This window comes from Streptopelia decaocto (assembly GCF_964273445.1).
Source record: "Streptopelia decaocto genome assembly, chromosome: 1".
NCBI lineage: Eukaryota > Metazoa > Chordata > Aves > Columbiformes > Columbidae > Streptopelia > Streptopelia decaocto.
The window spans coordinates 181,274,512-181,297,417 of record NC_138663.1 but is presented as its reverse complement, the minus strand read 5'-3'; the positions used below and the strand labels follow the sequence as shown (position 1 = coordinate 181,297,417).

Sequence of the window (22,906 nt, the reverse complement as noted above, 5' to 3'; positions counted from 1 at the left end):
TAATGATCTAAGCAAAATAAGCAATTATGTACTGAAAAGCAACTTTTTGAAAGTGTATTTCTTCCTTTTTGCTGCGTGTTGCTAAAACTTTGGACTTTTACTCTCTCAATTTCCCTATGTTTTGTTTTTACTATTCAATTTTTTAAAATAACAGCATTTTTAATTGCCAATAACTCTGAAACCTTTAATGTGAAAATTCTGATTTTTATTAATTGAGTGTAAGTTTGCAAGCTTTCATGCACTTCTCAGAGGTCTTCTGGCTGCAGGTGAGCCTTGAAGGCCCATGATGAAGACCTTCAACTCTTTCCCTGCCTTTATTGCAATTCCTTGCCAAAACTAGGACTAGAGGTAACCCTGAAACTATGTAGAGGCGATGGCCATAAAGCGATTATCTTGCTGATATGGCATATTGGAACAGGCAGTGATAACACCTTCATAACTCCAGTACAACTACTCCTTGGGTGATCGAGGACTAGTTCTTGCACTCAGTGCAGAGATTCATCTGATTTCTTGGCTAAGTGGTGCCAGCTTTGCAACAGAGTGGATAATATTACCTAAAAAAGAAGTCAGAAGGGTAAAGCCCTTAATTCTATTATGTATTATTAATACCAATGCCCACACATGTAAACATATGCACTATGAATAGGATTCTGTCTTTAACAGATCAGTTAGTTACACAACTTCTTATGCAGTCAAGAAAAGTCCATTTCATGTTGGTGATAATTTTTTCTCAAGGTTATAAAACTTTTTGCAAAAGTAATGTTACAGGCAACAACCCATAGTGTTTCCTATCTGTTAGGATCTAGAACAGTCTTAATGCTGTTAAAAGTTCTGTCACAAATTATATTGCTTCATCAGGTGACTGGACTGGAAGGGGTGATCTTGCAGTGGAATGTGGATTTTCTTGCTGATAGTTTAAGATTTTCATATGTTCACGTGCATTTTAGGGAATCCATATGTTGCAAAGACATGCAGCGTGTGACAGAAAAAGATTGTTAGTGAGGAATCAGAGGCAGGAAAGATATCAGGATGAAGAAGGAAGACTATGGATTTAATATTACCCTAATATACCTAACCCACATTGCTAGTGGATCATAGGGATTTTTACAGGTAGCCCTTGAACACATGGTGGCTCGAATCACTTAGTGATATTACTAGTGTTTCGGTAGCAACCACCAGCTCCATTGTGCTGAAAACTGCATATAGGTTCTTGCGCCCCAAGAACAACTGCATTATGGATTATCCTGCATTTCTCTACTTGTGAAGGTTGGATGGAGTAAATGAACAGATTTTTCTCTGGAAGCTGTCCTTACCTTCAAATCACAGTGATGAGGCAGATAAAGGGTGCATGATACTACAGGGAAGCAGCAGACAAAAAGCCAGGCATATGAGGTTGTCTTTGGGCTATTTCAAAGCCATATTCATACTGGTTTTCACAGATACAAGGAATCAATGCACAAGTTCAGGAGAGCATTAAATCTGAAGCCCAGATAGGCTGTACAGAACTCTGTGTCTTTTTAGAGGGCTATAGCAAATCTGTATTTCAAAAAATTATCCCTCTCTTGGTATAAAGTTTGCAATCCAAGCTTCCAGGATGCAATGTTGGTTTCAGTCTGGGAATAAGGTACTTCTGATTTTTTTTTTTTTTCTTCATTTGAACACTGTAGCTACAGCAACCACTTTCCAGGATCAACTCAGGTTTCCATTCTATTCTGTTTAAATAGTTGTTTGGTTAATTAATACTTAAAGAGACATAGGACACTACAGTCATTCTCACAAATATAGAATAATAGATAGTCTCTCTCCTGGACAGTTTCCTTATGAATAGATGTAAGGGACAGTAGATGCCTGATAAAGCAGAAGGGTATAATGTGCATCTTCTGGCAGTGTATTAAATGATGTGAAAAACAAGTAAACTTTCCCTTTCTGATTATTAAGAAAGGTGTCTAGAATGGAAAAGTCTGATCCTTCCTCCTGTTCTGTATCTTTGGTGGGAGGAAAGGCAGGAAAACTCTTTCTGGCCACCCATTCCTAAAATGCCCTCCAACCTCAAGCACTAACTTAAGTACCTTTTGGGGGCAAAATCCCTAAACTCTCCCCATAGCCAGAAAAAGAATTAGTGCTCTGGAAGCCTGACCTGATGCTCTGAACACCTTGTGAAGGAACTTCTCTCCATCCATCCACCCCATAAGGGTGACCAGCTTCTTCATTAGGTACCCAAAGATAGGGGTGCAAATATCACCTGGGACTCCAGCTCCAGCCCAGAGCCCCTGGAGCAGACAGGGCTGCTGCTTCTCTGCCAGCACAGCTGAAGAAGCACATGGTGAATTGTGTTTCCAAAGGGGGAATAAAACAAGAACCAGCACAATTTTGTCTGCTTTCTCCATGAGAAACAGAAGTTAGCAGAGGTGGGGCTTAATTCCAATTAAATTTGTATAAATAAAACTTGTAGGATTTTGAGCAGGGCTTGGCAAAACAACGGGAGTTATGTTGATTTTATTTCACATACTTAGAATTTTACCCCTTCCCTTCATTTTGAGTTGCAGACAAACTGGGTTTTCAGCCATGGAGAGCTGCTTCAAGACTTCGAGTCATGCTGTCAATCCCCAGTGAAAACCCCTCTTTTTTATCATGATTACAAACCCAAAAAGACACAAAATAAAAACAAGTGCTTTCTCCTTGCAGACCCACCCCTCGGAGAAATAAGAAATGGCGTCGACAGCACACTTCTCAGAGGAGGAGATGGCAGAGCTACGAGAGGCTTTTGGCAAAGTTGGTGAGTACAGCAAACAGGAAAGACGCTGCAGAAGTGTGAAGCCGTAGCGAGCTCTTTTCTCATGTACGGACCAGCTGCGAGGAAATGGAGATTACTCCAGCACTGATCTGCTGTGTCACAGAAACCACAGAAGGTCCTTTTCCTGCCACCGCAGGCCTCCTGGATGAAACCCCATCAGCACGCTGCAGAGCCATGTCTTCTTACTGGAGAGAGATGGTGGGGCAATGAGCGGCAGGGTTTATGAAACAGCCTCAAAAGCTGTACAGAAAACCATGTTGGAAATACTCTCAAGTATTTTCCAAAGAATATTGCTTATTCCCGACAAATTATTTTGAAGGCAAAAAGTTTTTATTCTAAGGTTAATTGAGTACACCCTCTGCAGGGGGGAGAATCTGGAGAGGACAAATACGCAAACGGCTACAAAATTTGTAATCCCTTTACTATGACCTTTCAAGCTCCTTATGTTTTTAAACTGTGTGTTTCCTTTCAAAGGCTTTAAAGATCTCATCTGATTTATCTCCTTTAAAGTCATGCAGACCTATCACTGTCTATCCAGATTCTAAGTAAAGGTCCTTATGCTTCTCACATCTCACTTATCTTCTATTAGATTTGTCAGCCTCGCTGGATTATGTGTTAATCAGTTGTCCTTGCTGCTTCAGGTGATGGCTGTTTGATTTCTGAGCACGCAGTCTTCCAGGCTGGCAATCCTAAATATCTGGTCACTGTGTGTGCCCCATACACCCAATGCACTGACAAGGCAAATGCTGGAAGCAAGCTCTGGTTCCTCTCCCAGACATTTCCTTCTCTGAGTCCAGATCCTTCTGTTGTATGATTTCACAAATGGATAGGATGCCTTATGCAATCTGTATGAATCTGTGCTACTGGTGCTGAGAACTGAGTGCCTTTTTGCAGTATGCAACAGGTGACTCACATTGCAACTCCTCACGCAGGAAATCTGCAATATGCTTCTTTGAAATCACCTTAGGCACTGGGCTGTGGAAAAAGAGCCTGCAGAACAAGAAACACACAGATATATAAAATACAAATATAGATATATAAAACCTAAATATAAATATATAACCATATAGATGTATATATAACTATGTACATAACAATAGTGTTTTAACAGAAACTCTTCACACAATAGATTCTGTTTCCTTTTTTATTTGTGGGGATTTGCACAAACTGGTGGAGAAGAAAGGACCATTTAACCTTTGTTGGTGACTTCTCATAAATTCCTACCCTGGATCTTGTAACAAGGTCAGCAGGATTATCCATGTTAGCATCATTGCAGAGATACACCAAGTTGTTATTTTGAGAATGACCATATGCAGCTCCAAGCCTCTGAACTCATGACTTTTGATGAAGAAAATGGGCCAAAATCACTAGTTATATATATGAATACATGCACATGTAACATGTAACTCTGTATTGCATCAAGTCCATTTTCTGTAGCTGTTCTGTAGACAGGATACTCCCTCTATAAATCACTCACATGCTTGTCTACATGTAAACCTTGGAAATACAATTATATCCATCTAAAGCTAGCTTTGTTAAAATATTACCCTGTTTCTAAAACAAATAAATTAATCTGTATGAGCTATGGTTTGTTAAATAGTGATTGTGATTTTTTTATTGGGTATGAATGACACTGCGGTCGTTGAAATTATCAGATTTCTAGATTTCAGGATATCAAATCTTTACATATAACGTACCCTTCCCCAGGTACAATAAAAACAACAGCCTTTGTGTGCATAAAATTTTATTAGGCTAATGTTGAATCTAAATGTTTGCTTTAATCTTTGCAGATATTGGTGGGAATGGCTTCATCCACGCCAGCGATTTAACAGACGTGTTGAAGGCAGCCAACCTCCCTCTCCCAGGATATAAAGCCAGAGAACTCATTCAGAATTTGACCACCACGGGGGATGGCAGGATCAGTTTTGATGATTTTATTTCAGTAAGATATTATTTATTTAGTAAGTAAGGTGCCAGGTGGGTTATTCAGGGTGGTCCCCAGGGCACAGCAGAGGCACAAGCACAGGGTCTCATGGGCAACTAGTCAATCTGAGGAGTCCCCTCTCTGGAAAAGATGAGAGCAGGAGGTAACTGAACTAGAAATCTTGCAATTAAATGGGACAAGTTACATGAACGCAGCTGCATATTGAACAGACTTAATATCTTCCTGTTTGGTTGATGCAGAAGGATGAAGTGTTTCAGTCACAAGTTGCAAAAATATTGTGTTCTGGCTAGATGGTTATGAAAAATTCCAGCAGATTGAAACTGAAAACTTTATGGGACATTTTTTCTACTAAAAAGCTGCTTCTTTTTCTAGCCTGAACTGGGACAAAAGCAAATGCTAAAATACTCATATTTTCTTCAAACTGAAACTGTTAAAGGCTTTACTCCTGCACATCTTAGCTCCATGGTTTGGTACCATGTATGCTTCTGTTACTTAGGTGATCTTTGTTCACTGCTTTGAAAACATAAAAGCTGTGTACGATCCTGCTCTGCCACCGCAGATACACAGGTTTTACACAGAAACCCACTGAATAATACTCAAGCTGTGCTTCCATGTGTATGAAGCAGAGAGGACACATCTCCTGGTCCAAGGCATCACTGTTTTAACTCGGTTTGATTCTCTGAAATTTTAAAATTGTCTCTTGTGCTTGAAAGATTTTCCAAAATCTGAAGAGTGATGATGTTGCTAAGTCATTCCGAAAACAAATCAACAAAAAGGAGGGGATCTGTGCCATCGGTGGGACGTCCGAGCAGTCAAGTGCCGGCACACAACACTCATACTCAGGTAGGTACAGCTGTCCTACACTGATAGTAAACAGGAACAAGTGTGCCCTTTGAGATCATCTACACCAGGGGTGTCAAACTCATTTTCACTGGGGGCCACATTGGCCTCCTGGTTACCTTCAAAGGGCCAAATATAATTTTAGGACTGTATAAATGTAACTACTCCTACATATATACAGTCGTACAATTACTTTTGGCCCTTTGAAGGCAACCGTGACTCTGATGTGGCCCCCAATGAAAATGAGTTTGACACCCCTGATCTACACCTTATCTTGGTGCAAACCCAGGTGCTCTGGCCTCGGTGAGCTTCAGCAGCTGTTCAGGCAAGGCTGGTGCAGGGGAAAGAGTTGAGAAGGTGACAAAGCACCTGAAAAGGCTCTTTGTCAAAAATAGTGTGAGCTGGTTTTCTGGGCTGGACAGAGCTGTGGCTACAGGGGGAAGCTGCAGGGGCTCAGCTTCCCTTGCCATAGCGGCACTGCAGCTCTGCTGGAGAACAGCCTCCCGGCACGGCTGCAGCAGCACAAAGACTGGCCCAGTGCTGTCCCTGCTCAATGGTGAGGCAAGACACAGGTTCCTCAGTGTTGGCAGTCTCTCCAAACTCACCTGTAACCAAATGTTTCCTGACATTTTTCTAAAGAGGGCACGACCCCATCAAGGCTCTTCTCCCAGCCTGTTTCTCCAAGCTGAAGGTTTGGGGCAGCCAGAGTTGTTTCTGCTTCTTCCTGGGCACAGTCTGCTCTGAAGCATCTCCACAGGGAGGAGGTCCCATCCTTAGCTGTCTTCTCCAGGGGCAGGGATAGGGAACTGACTCTTGCCAGGGAAGGGAGAGTGGAGGATGCTTCCAAGGTCTCCACCCTCTTGAGCACAGAGGACACCTTCCCTGAGCTACTGGCGATGGTGTGAGCTGCTGCTGGTACAGGATAGCTACGTTACAGCCCTGTTGGACTACAGGGAATATTGCCCCATTACCCTCTGAATACTCTTTGTCAGTGTCCAACACACCCTGGCCAGGATCTTCTAGATATTCCACATGTGGAGGCTGTAATGTAAAATACAGAATTCACTTATTTCAACGTATTTGAAGTTACATGGGATTTTGATTTAGCAGAGTGATACAACAGTGCATTCAAATTACGGTGCAAGCACAAATTAGGCTTAGCAGAGCATAGCAACTGAAACATACAGTTGAATCACGTGAACTTAATTACCAGTCTCTATCATGTGCCTGCCCTCATGACACCGGGCAACCCCAGTCAGCGGGAAGGAGTGTGGAAGGAGTATTAACCAGCTCATTTGCCGTCTTCAGCTCATTATTTGTCTCCTCGGAGCCTTCTTCCCTTGTAGGCGTTCATTAATCACTCACGCTGATAGGAGAGTCTTCTCCCCAAGGAGTTCAGCCTTTGTAAGTAAAATGATGGTAGAATTATTGCACAGCAAACTGATGGATTTGATGTTGTGTCCACAGAGGAAGAAAAGTATGCCTTTGTCAACTGGATTAATAAAGCCCTTGAGAAGGACCCTGACTGTAAGCATGTGGTCCCAATGAATCCAGAAACAGATGACCTCTTCCAGGCAGTCGGTGATGGCATAGTGCTTTGGTAAATAATACCTGTCTTTCTCACAAAAGGGAACTGTGCCTCTGCAGAAACTCACGTCTCTGCTTAAATGGAAGCTGCTAACTTTACATTAAGCTCATTAATCTTTGCAGATTCAAGGCCTTAATAATGCTATTTTTTCCTTTCTTTTATTTTAAAAAATATAAAGCTTCTTTCATGTTAAATGAGAGTTTTTCCCTGCCTCCAGACCCTTGCAATAAGATGAAGTCAGTGAAATTTGAGGAGTTACTTGGTTTTATTTTTGTCCAAGGACTTTTGGGGGTTCACACAAAGCAGCATAAGACAGTGAGTGCTTTCACAGAAATTTACTGCACGATAAACTTTATGCACAATTTGACCTTGTGGCATTCTTGGCCTCACAATTATAGTACAATCTGCATGTGACCCAAAATGATTTCTTGAGTATTGCGTGTGTGCCTGTGTTTTTATGAGTAAAAACAGAGTCTGACTATATTTGTTCAGTAATTGTCCAGCTCTTTGACTTGTCCTACAGCATAGTTACAAAAGCTGTATTGTATTTTGTGTGCACATAGCTAGTAGTGTATTTATTTTAATTTCTTTTCTTTTATTTCCAGTAAGATGATCAACTTTTCAGTGCCAGATACTATTGATGAAAGAACAATCAACAAAAAGAAACTCACGCCCTTCACAATACAGGTACAAGATTCTTTGCTTTTTTCCTTGGGATGCTTTGATCTAATCACTTAAAGCAAAAGCTGGTGATACCGTGGTGCTGCCCAACACAATGAGGCAAAACGGTTTGTGGCAAAGTGAGATGTTCAGGTCCATGTTGTAAAAACATAAACACTTACATTTATGTGTCTTTCCAAAAATATGGGCAACCTGACTAAACAAATTGTATTTGTGTTTGCATTTGACCCATTGTATAATGTTTACCAGTTCAAAGATGTGTGGTAGATGCCATATTAATGCAAGAACAACTAGATAATACAGTGACCAATTCCAGGTGGAGCAGCTCTCAGGAGGCTGCACGCCACGTCTAAGGTCACAGACTGTTTTGCACTCTGGTGACCTCACTAAAATATTAACTGTGATTCAGGAGGTACCGTGATGTGCAACATGCCTGAGATGGGACCATAGCCTTTGCTTGCCTTTCACAAGCCATGCTATTTCACCTTGAAAACTGAATATTATGTGCACATGTATATGATATAAAAATTGGACAAAAAAGCTAATTTTCACCTATTGAAAGTTTATTGTGTTTCTCACACAGCATTATGCAGAGAGATATTTTTACATGAACAGCATCCACGTATCTGGGTATAAAATATAAATAGATATAAGGAATAGATATGAACCTAACCCAGTTTAGCCCTTAGCTGCTCTGATTTGATGGAACATTAGCCAGGCTCAAGTAAGCTCAGAAGCCATTAAATTGGATTTTTATGCTGTATACCACATTTTTCAGTTCTAATCATTCTAGTCAGCAGCACAGCTTAGAGATGCAGCTCAGATCAATCCCTGTCACACACAGACATGATTTGATCAATATAGCTTCCACTTTAACTTAACCCTTTTACAGCTGTCTGATGGAGAAAAGGTAATTAATTTGAAATGCTCCAATTTTTCTAGCTTATGAGAATTTATACTATGTCTCTCTCTGCATTTTGTATCTAATCAAATCTCTCTGTCATGCCAACAGTGATGAAATTTATGTGAAAAATTGCAAATCTGTAGACATATTATATTTTTCAGGCTTCTTTGCCTGCTTTACTTGCCCTATGTTTACTAAGCCACCTTTTCGAATAGTGCAGACTTGCGGATCAGATTTTGTTGTACCCTTTGTTTTAAATAGGGAGCAGTGAAGGAACATAATGTTCTTGAAAAATCACTTTCTTTCTGCCCCTCACTGTGCATCACGGAATCCCTCTGCTTCCCCTGAACACTCCCAAAACAGGACTCCATACTCCACAGTTCAAAACCAAAATATCCAGGCTTGACCACTTCTGACTTGGGCTGAACTGCAAGGTTACAAACTCAGCAAGTTTATTCCTGTGACCATGTGTTTTTTGTGTACTTTGCCCATTAGCAACTTATTTGTATCTTAGGAGTTAGGGCTGTTGTGTACTGCTTAGGGAGAGACAAGCCTGGAATATCTGCTGGTTGACTGGGTTGTAGCTCCCTCATTCCTCCATGTGTGCAAGACTGAGTGGAGGAGAACTTGCCCTGTGCTGAAGCTAGGTCTGCACTTGAAAATGTGCCTGTGCATTGGCTGTAGGAAGGCCTTGGCTTTGATAACCAGGATTATCACTGTGGATAATCACTATGAATGCAGACGTATGCTCTGAGCTCCAGTGCCCTGTGACGTGGTGTCTTTCACCTTTGCCAAAGAGGTCACAGAATCATAGAACAGTCTGGGTTGGAAGGGACTTTTGAAGGTCATCTAGTCCAACCCCTAAAGGTCATTTCCATCTTCTTGTTGGGACCCAGAACTCACCTGTAATCCCAGGAGATTCTGAATTCACCTGCTCCCTGTGGTCAGACTTGTACATAAATGCCTTAACAGCAGAGCTCTTCACAGATTTCACTAGTTTTGTCTGTGCTCCCTTCCTGTATCCTCAGCTCTCCAGTTACTGCATAATTCATAAGTTTTCTTCTTTCCCTAGGAAAATCTGAACCTGGCCCTGAACTCTGCTTCAGCCATTGGGTGCCATGTCGTTAACATTGGAGCTGAAGACTTAAAAGAAGGGAAACCTTACCTGGTTTTGGGTCTTTTATGGCAAGTCATCAAAATTGGGCTCTTTGCTGACATAGAGATCAGCAGGAATGAAGGTATGTATGCCTCTTGCTTTCAGTGCTCTACTGTTAATACTGAACAGCCTTTAGGATAAAGCTCTTTACAAAAAAATTCTTAATTCAATTTTTATTCCAGTATTTGTTACCTGTCTTCTTGACCACTCTAATTTCCCTTGCTCTTCACAAGTTCCAGCACTCCAAAGTCCAAGGCTGTGGATAGGCTTTTATGTGCAGAGCCAATTTCGTGCTCATTGGGTCAGGAATGATGATCTACACCCAAGTACATTGGTGTTTTGGCACTAACTCTGGGATAAAGAAATGCTACACTGCATTCAGGAAGCTGTGTTCTTGCTTTTGATGAAACCATTGCCAAACATCTCCTCTTTCTTGGTGAAATCAGAATTATAGAATCACAGAATAATTTAGGCTGGAACCACCAGTTTCCAGAGTTCTCAGTTCCCATTCCTTTGTAGGTAGCCTTGCCCAGCTTAATAGCTATTTTTCCTTTCCTGGTATTTTCTCCTTCATTTCTCATCTCAGATTTCAGTTTGTGAGGGTAGACAAGCCAAGGCCATTTTTACTTCTTTTCAGGTTCTCTCTTTCTCTCATAGCCCTTCTCTGCAGCTCTTCCAGGTGAAATTCCCCTTTCTTGAATATGGAACACTGTATTTCCACTGAGCTCTCATTAGCAGATGGAATTAAGGCAGTAATACATCCCAAACTCTATGGGAAATACCTGGGATGCACTAATATCACGTTTAGTTTTTGCCTGGTCATATCACATGGTGGATCAGAACAGCTCAGATGACACCTAATATACTCAAGTTGTTCTCATTCTCTGTTCGTATAAGCTTTTAGCTAATAGCAGTTATTTGTATTAATTCCCTAGTGAATGTCTTTGAACATGGCACTATTAAATTACATTGCATTTTTATTACTGTCATCTAGTTCTTTCTATCTGATTTCTTGATAATCTTCTGTGTTGACTATGCCACCTAGTGAATATCACCATCAGAATTTTAGCACATTGCTAGTATTTGTGCCAAGACAATTGATGCAAAAAATATTAAAATATTAGTCCAAAAATCAATCCATGATCAACTCCACAAGAATTCTTTTTACAGGCTATTTCTCAGTCTTAACATTGTTCTCTTAATAAGATCCACTCTCTTTTCAGATACTTCTATTATCCATATTTCTTTCAAGGAATGACAAAAGTAATCAGGAGATCAGAGCAGGATAACACACTCTCCCTTTTTAGCAATTAGTTTCCATGTTATTAGTTGTTCTTCTCAAAACTTGTTCTGAAGCCTTTCATGCTCCAGAGACCAGCTGAACATCCTGCAGTTGCAAGGGTCAATCCTTCCCTCCTGCCTCTTCTTCCTTTTATGACATAACTAATACATTAATTTTTCTGTAGAAATAGAGTATCTTCTCCAATTGACAGATGAGTTAACCCTCCTGGCCCATGAGCCCATGAAGTCCTGTACAAATTCTTCAGAATACCTGTGTGTATCCAGTTTCAGCATGAAGGGCACTGAGATTTCCTTCATCTAAGATGCAGAAAGTCTGTGCTCATTTTTTCATTCCCATTTTTCCCCTGTGCTGCTCAACATCATCATCTTTTAATCACGATCTGGGGCAGGGAAATTGGGCAGTTCTTAGAGCACACTGAAATTGTCTTACATTTCTATACGATCCACAGCTAAAGCTTTGTCCTCATTTTATTAATGAGACCCTTTTTCTGTTTGTGTCCTCTGTCATGCTAACCAAATTTGAATTTTGGCAACACTTTTGTTGCTTACTTTTAGAAACTAGGGTAGCAAAATGAGTAAGAAAGAAAATAGTTATACGTTCTCCTCTACAAGTATTCACAACATCATGAATTTTTTCTTTTTCCCTTGTTTAGCCTTGATCGCTCTTCTGAGGGAAGGAGAAAGCCTGGAGGATCTGATGAAGTTGTCTCCAGAGGAACTGCTGCTGAGGTGGGCAAACTATCACCTGGAGAATGCAGGATGCAACAAAGTCAACAACTTCAGCTCAGACATCAAGGTATGAGAAACACTGACCAACAATAGCAAAACAGTAGCTCCAAACCCAAATATTGGCCCTCCAAACTGGGATTGTGCATTGAAACAACCCAAGCAGCTGAGATTGCTCTGCCAAGCACTTGGAGCTGGGTACATAAAATCATTCTGGTGGGGTTTACCTTTCTGCTTGGTAGTATCTCTCCTCCTCTTGACCTCGCAGTCACCACTGCCAGTCCCAGCACACCAAATGCCTGGGAAAGGAATGACTGCTGTCTCTGGACAGGGCCTACAAACACTGCCGCTGTATTTTCAGTTCCCTGCCTCTATTGCTCTCCTCCTTCCTCATTGTCCTTAAATGCCTCTTGACCTGGCTTTGCTTTGGAGAAGGCTAGACCTTACCCAGATATGTAACAAACTGTAGGGGAAGAGGATGAGGCTCTTCCAATTCGCCCACTTGATCTTTCCTTTGGTATAGCACCTGGGTCATGTGCTCCTCTGGACCAACCTTTGCTATAACTCTGAATGCACTTACCCACAGGTTTTAATTCAGTGGGACTATTCAAAATAATATAGCTAGATGGAGAGGCACTTGTAAAGATGGGTCTCTAGTCCATGCAGCATATTTCACATACTTGGGAGTTCATGGACTTGTAGGTGCAGATTTCAGCAGAGCTTTCTCCGTAGCACCTTCATTCCTCTTAGGCAGAGCTATCTGAACCTCAGTGATGCACACTGATGAGTTTCAGACACTAAAGCCACAGTGTGAGACCCAGCCGGCATCCCAGGGCTGTAGGGGGTACATCAGGGAGGGTGTCTGAGCTGGCTTCCAGGCAAACCAGGGGCTGGCCAGCACACCAGCCATGACCCCACCTGCCCACTCCCAGTATAACATGGGAAAAGCTCTGCTCCAGAGGTGCCTGGTTGTGGGTTTCACCAGAGGCTGAAGCATGAAAAGACATTTACCATGTTTTTCTTGACATACATAAAAAAAAACCACCAGAGAAGGCAACAGGAGAGTCTGAGAGTCACATTCAACAATGCAGTTTTTATTGTAACAGATTTTTGGTTCACTGGGTAGAAGTCACTGGAGAATATCCATTGAAAGGAAAAGAATGGAGTCTTTCCCATCTTTCTGTAGGCTGGCTGAGAGGACTATAATGCAACTGATTAAATCCTACCTGCAACTGAAAGATAAATCACACCATATTTACAACTGGAAAATGAAGCACACATTTACCTCTCAGAGGCCAAGACTTCAGCCTTTACAGCCATCCTCATAATTAAGTGTGTCACCCCACCTCTCTTCTATTATAAATAACCACTTTCCACATACGGTGGGTAGTAATGCAGGTGTATAAGACTGAAAATGTTTCAGGTAGTCTGCTTTATATTTTGAAGACTATTAGTTGGGTTGTTTAGTCAAGTTCCTAGACACTAACCTGTAGCTTTGTTTTCAGTTTTCTGAGTTATTTCTGAAGTGAGAGTAATACTTTCCACACATAGAAGCAACATTACATTTCACAAAAAATGAAAGACAAAAGATGTTAAATCCTTGTCTTGTTCCTGCTCTTTTGCCTGAAAAATGATGATACCATTGTCAATTTTAACTTTTGTCCTTGAAAACTGTGCTTTCTCTTCCATAACTGTTCCAGCATTGCTTTGAAATCCGCTTTAAACATCTGCTTTCTCCTTCTGCATTTTCTTTTGTTAAATGCTCAGCAATCTGACTTCTACAGCATTATAAAGGTATGTGTTTTCTTATCTCTAATCTAATGTTCAGATTAAGTCAGTTCTAATATTGAATCATAGAACAGTTTGGGTTGGAAGGGACCTTCAAAGGTCATCTAGTCCAAACCCCCTGCAATGAGCAGGGACGTCTTCAACTAGATCATGTTGCTCAGAGCCCCGTCCAGCCCGGCTTGGAATGTCTCCAGGGATGGGGCATCTACCACCTCTTTGAGCAACCTGGGCCAGTGTTTCACCACTCTGATTGTAAAAAATTTCTTCCTCCTGTCTAGTCTGAATCTGCTTTCCTTTAATTTAAAACCATTAAGCCTTGTCCTATTCTAACAGGCTCTGCTAAAAAGTCTGTCCCCATTGTTCCTGTAGGCCCTTTTAAGCTCTGAAAGACCCCTTTTAAGTACTTTGGTTTTGCTGTCCTTTTTTCTAAGTGCAACACACAGCCTTTTGTCTCACATGTTGAGCATTCTGCAGCATATATATATTGGCTTAGGGAAGAAATTGATCTGGCAAATACAGCATAAAGTAGGAATTGCTAAGTGCTTCCAGATTAATTTAATTATGTAGCCCAATGATTGATGTAATAAAAACGAATCATGCAGGAACATTGTTCAGGGGAGCGCTGGCATGCAAAACCTGAGCTTTAGATGTAATTTTTCCTCCATTTAATTTCTCTGTCTGTCACAGGACTCAAGAGCTTATTACCATTTGCTGAACCAAGTTGCTCCCAAGGGAGATGAAGAAGGCATTCCAGCTATTACTATTGACATGTCAGGATTAAGGGTAAGATGAGATAAGTTTAGAGTGAATGCTGATATTTTCTGTTACTTGTATTGCTGACCAACATGGAGTTGCACTGGGATGCCAGAACAAGCAAACTGGTTTTAGCGTTGCAATATGATCTTGTATTTCAGATATCAAAGCTTTCAAATAATTAAATTATGTGCTTTCCCTTTTATTAGATACCATTGCTGAAACTTTAACAACCATTGAACCACACTGATAAACTACTAATATGTAGCAAGTGTATTGAAATATATTTATTTAGGTATTTTATCAATCCACTCCCTTTTATACGGAAAAAGCAATATAGTGAGATGGCTGCATTGTAGGTAAAGCCCATTCGAAAACACAGACCTGCTGTTAGTAAAAGCAGGAAAGGAGACAGCTATAAACTCCACGAGGATCTGCTTTAACAGCCCCACATGTGGAGACCACAAGTGGGTCTGGCGTCCGGTGCCAGGCACTGGGCTGAGGCTGATGGCCCCAATTTCTGCTGGCACAGGAGAAGGACGACGTCCAGCGAGCGGAGTGCATGCTGCAGCAGGCGGAGCGGCTGGGCTGCCGACAGTTTGTCACTGCCACTGACGTCGTCCGGGGGAACCCAAAGCTAAACTTGGCCTTCATAGCCAACCTGTTCAACAAATACCCTGCCCTGCATAAGCCAGAGAACCAGGACATCGATTGGAGCTCTATTGAAGGTAAAGAAAATCCAAATAAAGGACGCTTCTGGACGTCCATGCGGCAGTATCCCTGCTTTCAGTTGATGATACAATAACTTAACCTTATGTCCTTCCAGCATATATTCACTGCACCATTAGCACAGGCATCCTTGAGAAGAGGGTTCTGTTCTGTGTATAGTACATGTTAAAAAACTGTTTGTGGGATGTCTGAACCAGTATGGACTATTGTGCATACTTGTTAGTTGAAATTAGGCTTGATCTGACATTCTGTTAACTGAGAATGTAATTTAAAAATCAGATCTTGCAAAAACTTGCTGCCTGCTTGCTCTGAGTTGGGGTCAGGACCACCGTTGTATGGATCATTTGCTGAGCTTCAGGTCCTTTTTTCTCAATCTCATAGCAAAACTGTTCGTGTTACAGCACAGGCTGTTCTTGAATTTTTGAAGGCATTTCAAGGCCAATCTGCCTAAATACTATAATATATAGGGCATGAAGAAATATTACATGCTGCATTGTGCTCTCTTATTTCACATGTCACCCACTGTCTCCTTCTGTTTGTAGTTCAGTGCACTATAATTTCTGAGTTATGGCTTCATCACAAGACACTTATTTTATGAGAGAGTTGTGTTTTGCAGGCCTGTTGATTGATGTATCTGTTGTTTTAGGTGAAACAAGGGAAGAGAGGACATTCAGGAACTGGATGAACTCCCTGGGTGTTAATCCACGTGTAAATCACTTATATAGGTAAGGGGAGGTACTACACTTCCTTCAGATGATAATATCTACAGCCAGGTAACTGTTTACAAAAACATAAGAACTTTTGGACCCTATAAGAATATGAACTGCCAATTTTTTGTTTGTTTTTGGTTTGTTGTTTGTTTTTTTTTTTTTTTTTAGGAAACTAAGTTTACTTCTACTGATAGTTTAGTTTAGTTCCATTCCTCTATTGTTTGTACAATGATATACCATTTTTATTTTTTTCAGTGACCTGTCAGATGCCTTGGTTATCTTCCAGCTCTACGAAAAGATCAAAGTGCCAGTAGACTGGAACAGAGTGAACAAACCACCATATCCTAAACTGGGTGGCAACATGAAGAAGGTACAAAAAGCCGGAATAGCTCCAGTAGCAATGTCTTACGCTTAAAGGATGTCTATATCATTTCAAACAGCAATGTGGCCATTTGTGTTGCTCTCAAGCCCCAAGTACAGCACATTAAATGACTTTTTGTCTAGTCAGTGAAGAATTTTTCATCTGAAAAAGAAACATATATTTGATTCACTGGTTGTTGTTGACAGATGAACAATATTTCTAAAGTAAAGACACTTGACACCATTTGTGTCAATATTTAAAAACTGTATTTGCAGAACACTTTTGCTACTGTCTTAGTCACCAATTATAATGCATCTTCATTGTGAGTCATATGGCACCAGCTTAATTGCATCTGTCTGGATCACTGCTCTCTACATCAAATGAAGACAGTGATGATAAGCATTCTTGACCAGATGCATCAAGAACTGATCACAGAGTTGCTGCTAAATACAGAGCTTTCTTCCAGCTATCCGGATGACTAATTCCATCCAGTTAGGCGAGAGTGATTAACTGACCTAAAATATTGACTGGGACACTTATCCATTGTCTCAGTGCAATATCATGATGCTGGAGGTACCTGTGAGCTATAGTTTTGTATTTTCCATGGTAATCTGTTTTCCAGGCCCTGATGATGAAGTACAACATTTCCTTCTATGTTAACTCTTTACCATGGTATTTTGGGGATGGAACTGGCTGCTGGTAGTCAAACAGCTGCATTATCACAGAGCCCCACAGCTCCTCTTTGCCCAGGAGGTTCTGGGCTAAGCAATCCATAGAATTTAAAGTAATAGTGTCTTGTCTTCTTTTTTTCCTATATTTTTGAACCTCACTAATTGACCCTGTCATTAACAGCTTGAAAACTGCAACTATGCAGTGGAACTGGGAAAGAATCAAGCCAAATTTTCCCTTGTTGGCATCGCTGGGCAAGATCTGAATGAAGGAAACCGTACACTCACGCTGGCTTTAGTCTGGCAGTTGATGAGAAGGTATATATGGCCGTCAGATACAAACTTCTGAGTGTTTTGGTATACTCAGCTCACATTGTAATAGTTTCCTGATGCTATCACTGAGAAGGGTCTACAGGTTACAGCTTTCTCCCTCCTCTGTTTGCACTTATACGCAAAGACAGAGTAATCTTTTGCTCACTCCTAGTTAGGGATGTGATCAGGAAGCACATTATCTTGTGGGCAAAGCCATTACAGTCAGCTCATGCAGAAGATTATTATTGTCACTATCTGTATAGCATGAATAAGTGTTCATTGCATGGAAGAGTGAAGAAGAAGTTGAAAGGTTTCTGTATCAGGGAATAGGGAGAATGTACTGGAAACAAAGAATTGATGCAGAAGTTTTATAATCCACCTGAAGTGGATGCAACTCTCCCCACTTTAATGTAATTCTGTGCATGTGTGTGTGTGTTTCTGTGTGATCTCCATAATCGGATGTAAAGAGACCCAGTGGTTAGAAACTGAATGCAGGCTAAATTCAGCTTATAAAGCAAGGTACAAGTTTATCAGGCAGGTAATTAATCTAGAGATGTGGTGATTACTTGCCATCAATTTGGGATGTCTTTCCAAGGTGTATGCTGACAAGCAAAATATTCGAGGCTTGTATTTATGCAGGTCAGTCTTACATGAACATAAAAATTCCCTTCCAGCTTTAAAGTCAGAGATTTTTTTTTAAGCATTGTGAGAATGAGTCATTTACACCTAGATCCACTAAGAGAGACCTTGTAGGAAGTTTGAGTGTCAAAACCTCTTGACACTCCCAAAACAGTGATTAGGGAACTAAGGGTGAATTAGACCAAATAGATGAATATAATGTTATAATATAATCCATATATACTGTGAGTGTGTGGGAAGCAGGGGAATATCAGGTCTAAGGGGACTGTTGGGGTGATCCCAGTCAAGCTGCACACGTACAAGACAGTTCTGAGGTTACAGTAGACTTTGAGCAAATGCAGGTATCCTGGTTTCCCTCTTAAGGTACACCCTGAACATCCTTGAGGACATTGGTGGTGGAGAGAAGGTCAATGATGAAATCATTGTCAGCTGGGTTAATGAAACACTGACTGCAGCCGGGAAGGATTCAACCATCTCCAGTTTCAAGGTACAGTTTTTTGTTAGAAGTCTCTGCTTAGGAATCTCTTATTCAATGTGTTTGTGTGTATATTATATACATTGCCTGTATATAGATATATAAACATATATACATGTACACAATATATTATAATATAATTAATTACATTTTATTACTTTTCATTCCCTTTGAAAGGCATGTTCAAATACGGATCTTTTATTCAAGGGGCTTTATTATGAGAAGGTAACAGAAACATGTTATGAATGTAACAGGAAACACCTTCAATGCCAGTTTGACACAGGAAATCAAAGTGTAGAGCCAGGAATGATGACTGGAATTAAGCAAGAACTGCTGTGCTATTGATTATTAAATTACAGCAATTACAAATGACAGTATTAAAAAGATCAGTAGCAATATTTTCATAATATGGTAGTACCGTTCAGAGGTGGTGCCCTATTTTGCAAGGCACCTTATAAACACAGAGATGGTTCAGTTCCAGAGTTTCCAGTTTTGCTAACACATCTGAGACACTTGCCAAGCTGGGGAACATTCAGCAGATATAAATCAGCAGTGAGCACCAGGAGAAGACAGATCCATCAGACTTCATGTAATGAGCTCTGAAGTCACACAGCTGGTCTAACTCGCACCTCCCATCAGTAGATGTGTATCAATGTCATCTCCCCACAGGAAGCAAATTGACTAGCCCAGCACCCCATCTTTTGATTTAATGATGTCTCATTCATTGGGGAAGAAAAAAATCCTTGGAAGGATTTTTAGTCTGCCTTAGATGAAAAATTATGCTAAGCAGCCTTTTGAGAAGATCTAAATGGCTTTTGACTGAGCTATCCATGGCTCTTGAGTGTAGACTCTGGCTTTGTGGGAGATCTGTCATCCTGTTCTTGCATATAATTGTATTCTTCATCTCTGCAGGATAGCAAAATCAGCACCAGCATGCCAGTCCTGGATCTCATTGATGCCATTCAACCAGGATCAATCAAATATGACCTCTTGAAAACAGAGGACCTGAATGATGAGGAGAAACTGAATAATGCTAAGTACGTTTGTGCCAAGTGACACTTAACATGAGCTACCTGCTCAGACTTCCCCTAACTCTGTCTTTGAAAACTGCTCTGCTATCATTGTCATCTGGCACAACCTCAACTGAGAAATACCTCCAGAGTTAGAAGCATGAAGGCTAGGACTTAGGCAGTAAAAAAGACTATCAATGGAAATGAAGTGTGTAATGTTATAATTTCTGCTTTATAATTCCCTTGAAGGGATCAAAATTACTTGGCTTCACAGGCTCCTACTTTCTCTTATTAAATTTAAAATTCTTTCAGAGGTCAGGGAACAATGCCAACAATAGTGAGCCATGGAAACCAGTGATTAGAGGTCATGATACCTCTTTAGTCACATACGGGTGGAACAAGGGCATATTTAAGAGAGAAGGGGGAGGACATGCCTGAAAAACTGGTTTTATGAATGGGGATATTGATTTTTTTTTTTACCTGAGTGCAAACCATTTCCTACCAGAGGGTCAGTCCTTGGGGCATCTCCTTTTCCTTTCGGAGTTATACAGATCACTTCCTGCTCTGATCATCAATTTAGCTTCTCCTTTGCTGCGTGGCAACTACGAAAGAGAAAAGGCAACCAGAGCTGCCATTATTTTTATAAAGACTTTTTTCACTACTGTTTTTCCCTTCCATTTCCTACCACCTGCTCTCTTTCTTGCAGTCCTATGTGTGCTTCTCTCCGTACTTAATTTCCTCATCCCTCTACTAATGTTACCCTCTTCAGTCCTCCCTTTCTTCCTCCCCCCCGACATGTTTCTCTGCATTTGGGGGAGAATTTCACAAATGTGTGTGCTCTGCAGTGGGAAGAACCCAAGGTTTTCTAGCTTTTTTTTTAATGAAAAATAGAGATAAAAGACATATCCCCTGGACAACAGCCAACAGCCGTGAAACAGTGCACTCTGAGGAGGAGAAGGATAGGAAGGTCAGCTTGTAGATGCTGGGTACAACTCAATGTCCCTGAATGTTGATTTTCCAACAACACTGATCTCCACCAACATCAGCCTTCTGCTTTCCATCCTCATGAATTTGTTTATATGTGAAGACTGAGCAGCAGAGATTGAGGATTTGATTTGATTAACTGGTAAAAGGAGCCTGTGATAAAACTCCCAGAAGATTCTGAAGGGGTTAAACATGACAAACATAAACCAAAAATAGAGGGAGCAAGACCAGAATGGCTGTTTGTGAGGATAATTTTTCAGGAGATGGAAGACTAAATGTTTCATATCAGACTTTCACCTGCAGTCTCCCATGCTCTAACCATCAGGGAATGCGCTCTACCTTTTACTACAAATTAGTTCTTTACAAACCTGTCTCATACATTCCTATAGAAAAGTTTAGTTTTGATGAATCAGTAAGAGAGTTCCCAACCCACTCTGGTACTGATAACGTGGAAAACTTCTTAACAGAGAGAAAATTAATGCTACTGCACTAATTTATTTATTTGTTTTGTTTTTTTCATCCCTGCAATGCAGATATGCCATCTCTATGGCAAGAAAAATTGGAGCAAGAGTCTATGCCCTTCCAGAAGACCTGGTTGAAGTAAAACCCAAAATGGTCATGACAGTGTTTGCTTGCCTCATGGGAAAAGGCATGAATAAAGTTTAAAGCACAAAAGACTTGTACCGATACCTGGTATTCACCCTTTTGACTTCCTCAAACTGGATGCTCTTCTTCGTATCAAGGAAATATGCAGAATGCTCATGCTTTTAAGGCATGAATGTTATACATGGTTCCAGATCATACGAAAGTTGTGTATCCACGTGTATCCAGGAAATGTTTTGTTTTGAACAGTAATATGTGCTTGTTTTCTTTGCTTTATTTTCCACTTTGCTACATATAACCATTTCATATTCCTGAGTAAGTTTCTAATACTGAGGCCTATACATATCCTTTTATTAATGGATACCAGTGTTTTCTGTCAAAGGTCACCTGGAGATCTTTGACTTGGGAGGTACAGACAGCTTTTAGGATAATGAAATGTTGTACGCTGCTTCTGCCTGAAAATGTCTTCATGCTTCTGGTAGCATTTCTGCCGTATTTTCCTTCAGTTTGCACCTGGGATAACAAAAGTGATTTCCCCAAGCCAATGCAAGTATGAGTGGTCTACATTGACTATATTTTTGGAATGGTAGGATCCTCCTACAAAATTCTTGTGGAAAGACAGAAGTGTTTGGAGACTACTATGTGTTTCTGGTATATGAACTGAGCAGTACTCTTCCCTGCAAGTTATGCCTCTGCCATCAGTGGCATTACTCCCAGAGTACATTGCTACTCACTAGAAAAAAATATACTGTAACCTGGTCCTCCAAGAACACCCAAACTGTGGAACCTTTGCAAGAAATGCTCTCCATAATTCATTTTTATGTCATAAGACACTTAAAACATAAGCAGGTTGAAAAGCATGATAGAAATGAAAACCATGTTAAAGAAACTGAGGGGATATACTCAGTTAGTAGCAATAAGATGTTAACCAAAGGGACACAGAATGACATATTTATGTAGTGGGTAAAAATTAAACTCTGTTAACTTTAAAGACTTGCACTCGAAGGGCTGTGGGCCTGATTCAGGAGAGCATTTAAATCTGTGCTTGTGTATGAAACATACTAAAATGCTTCCCTGAACCCAGGCTGGGATCCTCAATGGAGCTAAATCAGCATAGCTTTGCAGCTGACAAGACACTGTCAGTTTGCCTCAGCCGAGGACCTAGCTCTTTCTACAGATAGTGGGATATATTTGCACTGAATCTCTTCCTTGGCATGAGTTGTTTACTGTTCTGGCTTTTACGTGGATTTTACTGTGGTGAAATGCAGAAGGAGGGAATTTTGCCTTAATGCAATCCCAGTGACACAGCCTCAATTCCTTCCCTATCCTCATCCCTTCCCTCCCGCCCCTTCAGAATTGCCTTAATGAAGAACCAATATTCAGTGATGTGAGAAGTCTCTCCAAATAAAATGTTCTATAAAGCCAAATGTGTAGTCTTTGCTTTTAGTAATGCATGTGCTAATTGGGAAGTGTGTATCGTATGGCTGAAATAGGGATGGATTTAAAAAAAAAAAAAACAACAACTGTGGCCTTGCTAAGGATTTATCTTCCATATTGTTATTGAAGCTATAGATTGCAGAAAGCAGGAAGAATTATTCCCTAGGTAATTTCTGAACATGCTGCTCTGAGACACTGCCAAAGATGGGACACTGTGCTGGCTGGACCTGCAGCCTGACCCAGTACAATTTTCCCCATTCAGTGCAATCCCTGTCATCCTCTTCCTTTGCTCGCATACCCGTAAGCTTTGTTTCTTTAAGCACTCTGCAAGGCAAGCGCGGTTCCTGTACTAACGATCAGATCCTCTTCCTGATCAGATCTGGCTGCCCCGTTCCTCTCCTGAACCTATGGCCCTGCTCTGGGTTCTCTGTCTCAGGGAGATGCCCTCACCCCAGACTCAGGGGTGGACGTGAGGGATGAAGTAGATGAGGGATGGGAGAT

The 22,906-nt window shown here is 40.9% G+C and overlaps 1 protein-coding gene across 1 annotated transcript in view; it reads left to right on the top strand.

Annotated features, from left to right (window-relative positions):
- The window catches only part of LCP1 (lymphocyte cytosolic protein 1), a 30,548-nt gene extending 8,153 nt beyond the window's left edge, over positions 1-22,395 (top strand). The window contains exons 2-16 of the mRNA XM_082073780.1: positions 2,686-2,776; positions 4,585-4,736; positions 5,453-5,582; positions 7,047-7,179; positions 7,773-7,854; positions 9,825-9,990; positions 11,864-12,006; positions 14,412-14,507; positions 15,010-15,205; positions 15,853-15,931; positions 16,172-16,286; positions 17,130-17,263; positions 18,260-18,383; positions 19,284-19,408; positions 20,899-22,395. Coding sequence (XP_081929906.1) covers positions 2,710-2,776; positions 4,585-4,736; positions 5,453-5,582; positions 7,047-7,179; positions 7,773-7,854; positions 9,825-9,990; positions 11,864-12,006; positions 14,412-14,507; positions 15,010-15,205; positions 15,853-15,931; positions 16,172-16,286; positions 17,130-17,263; positions 18,260-18,383; positions 19,284-19,408; positions 20,899-21,031 — 1,875 coding nt within the window. The 5' untranslated portion in view covers positions 2,686-2,709 and the 3' untranslated portion in view covers positions 21,032-22,395. The remainder of the gene's footprint in view (positions 1-2,685; positions 2,777-4,584; positions 4,737-5,452; positions 5,583-7,046; positions 7,180-7,772; positions 7,855-9,824; positions 9,991-11,863; positions 12,007-14,411; positions 14,508-15,009; positions 15,206-15,852; positions 15,932-16,171; positions 16,287-17,129; positions 17,264-18,259; positions 18,384-19,283; positions 19,409-20,898) is intronic.
- Positions 22,396-22,906: the final 511 nt, after the last annotated feature.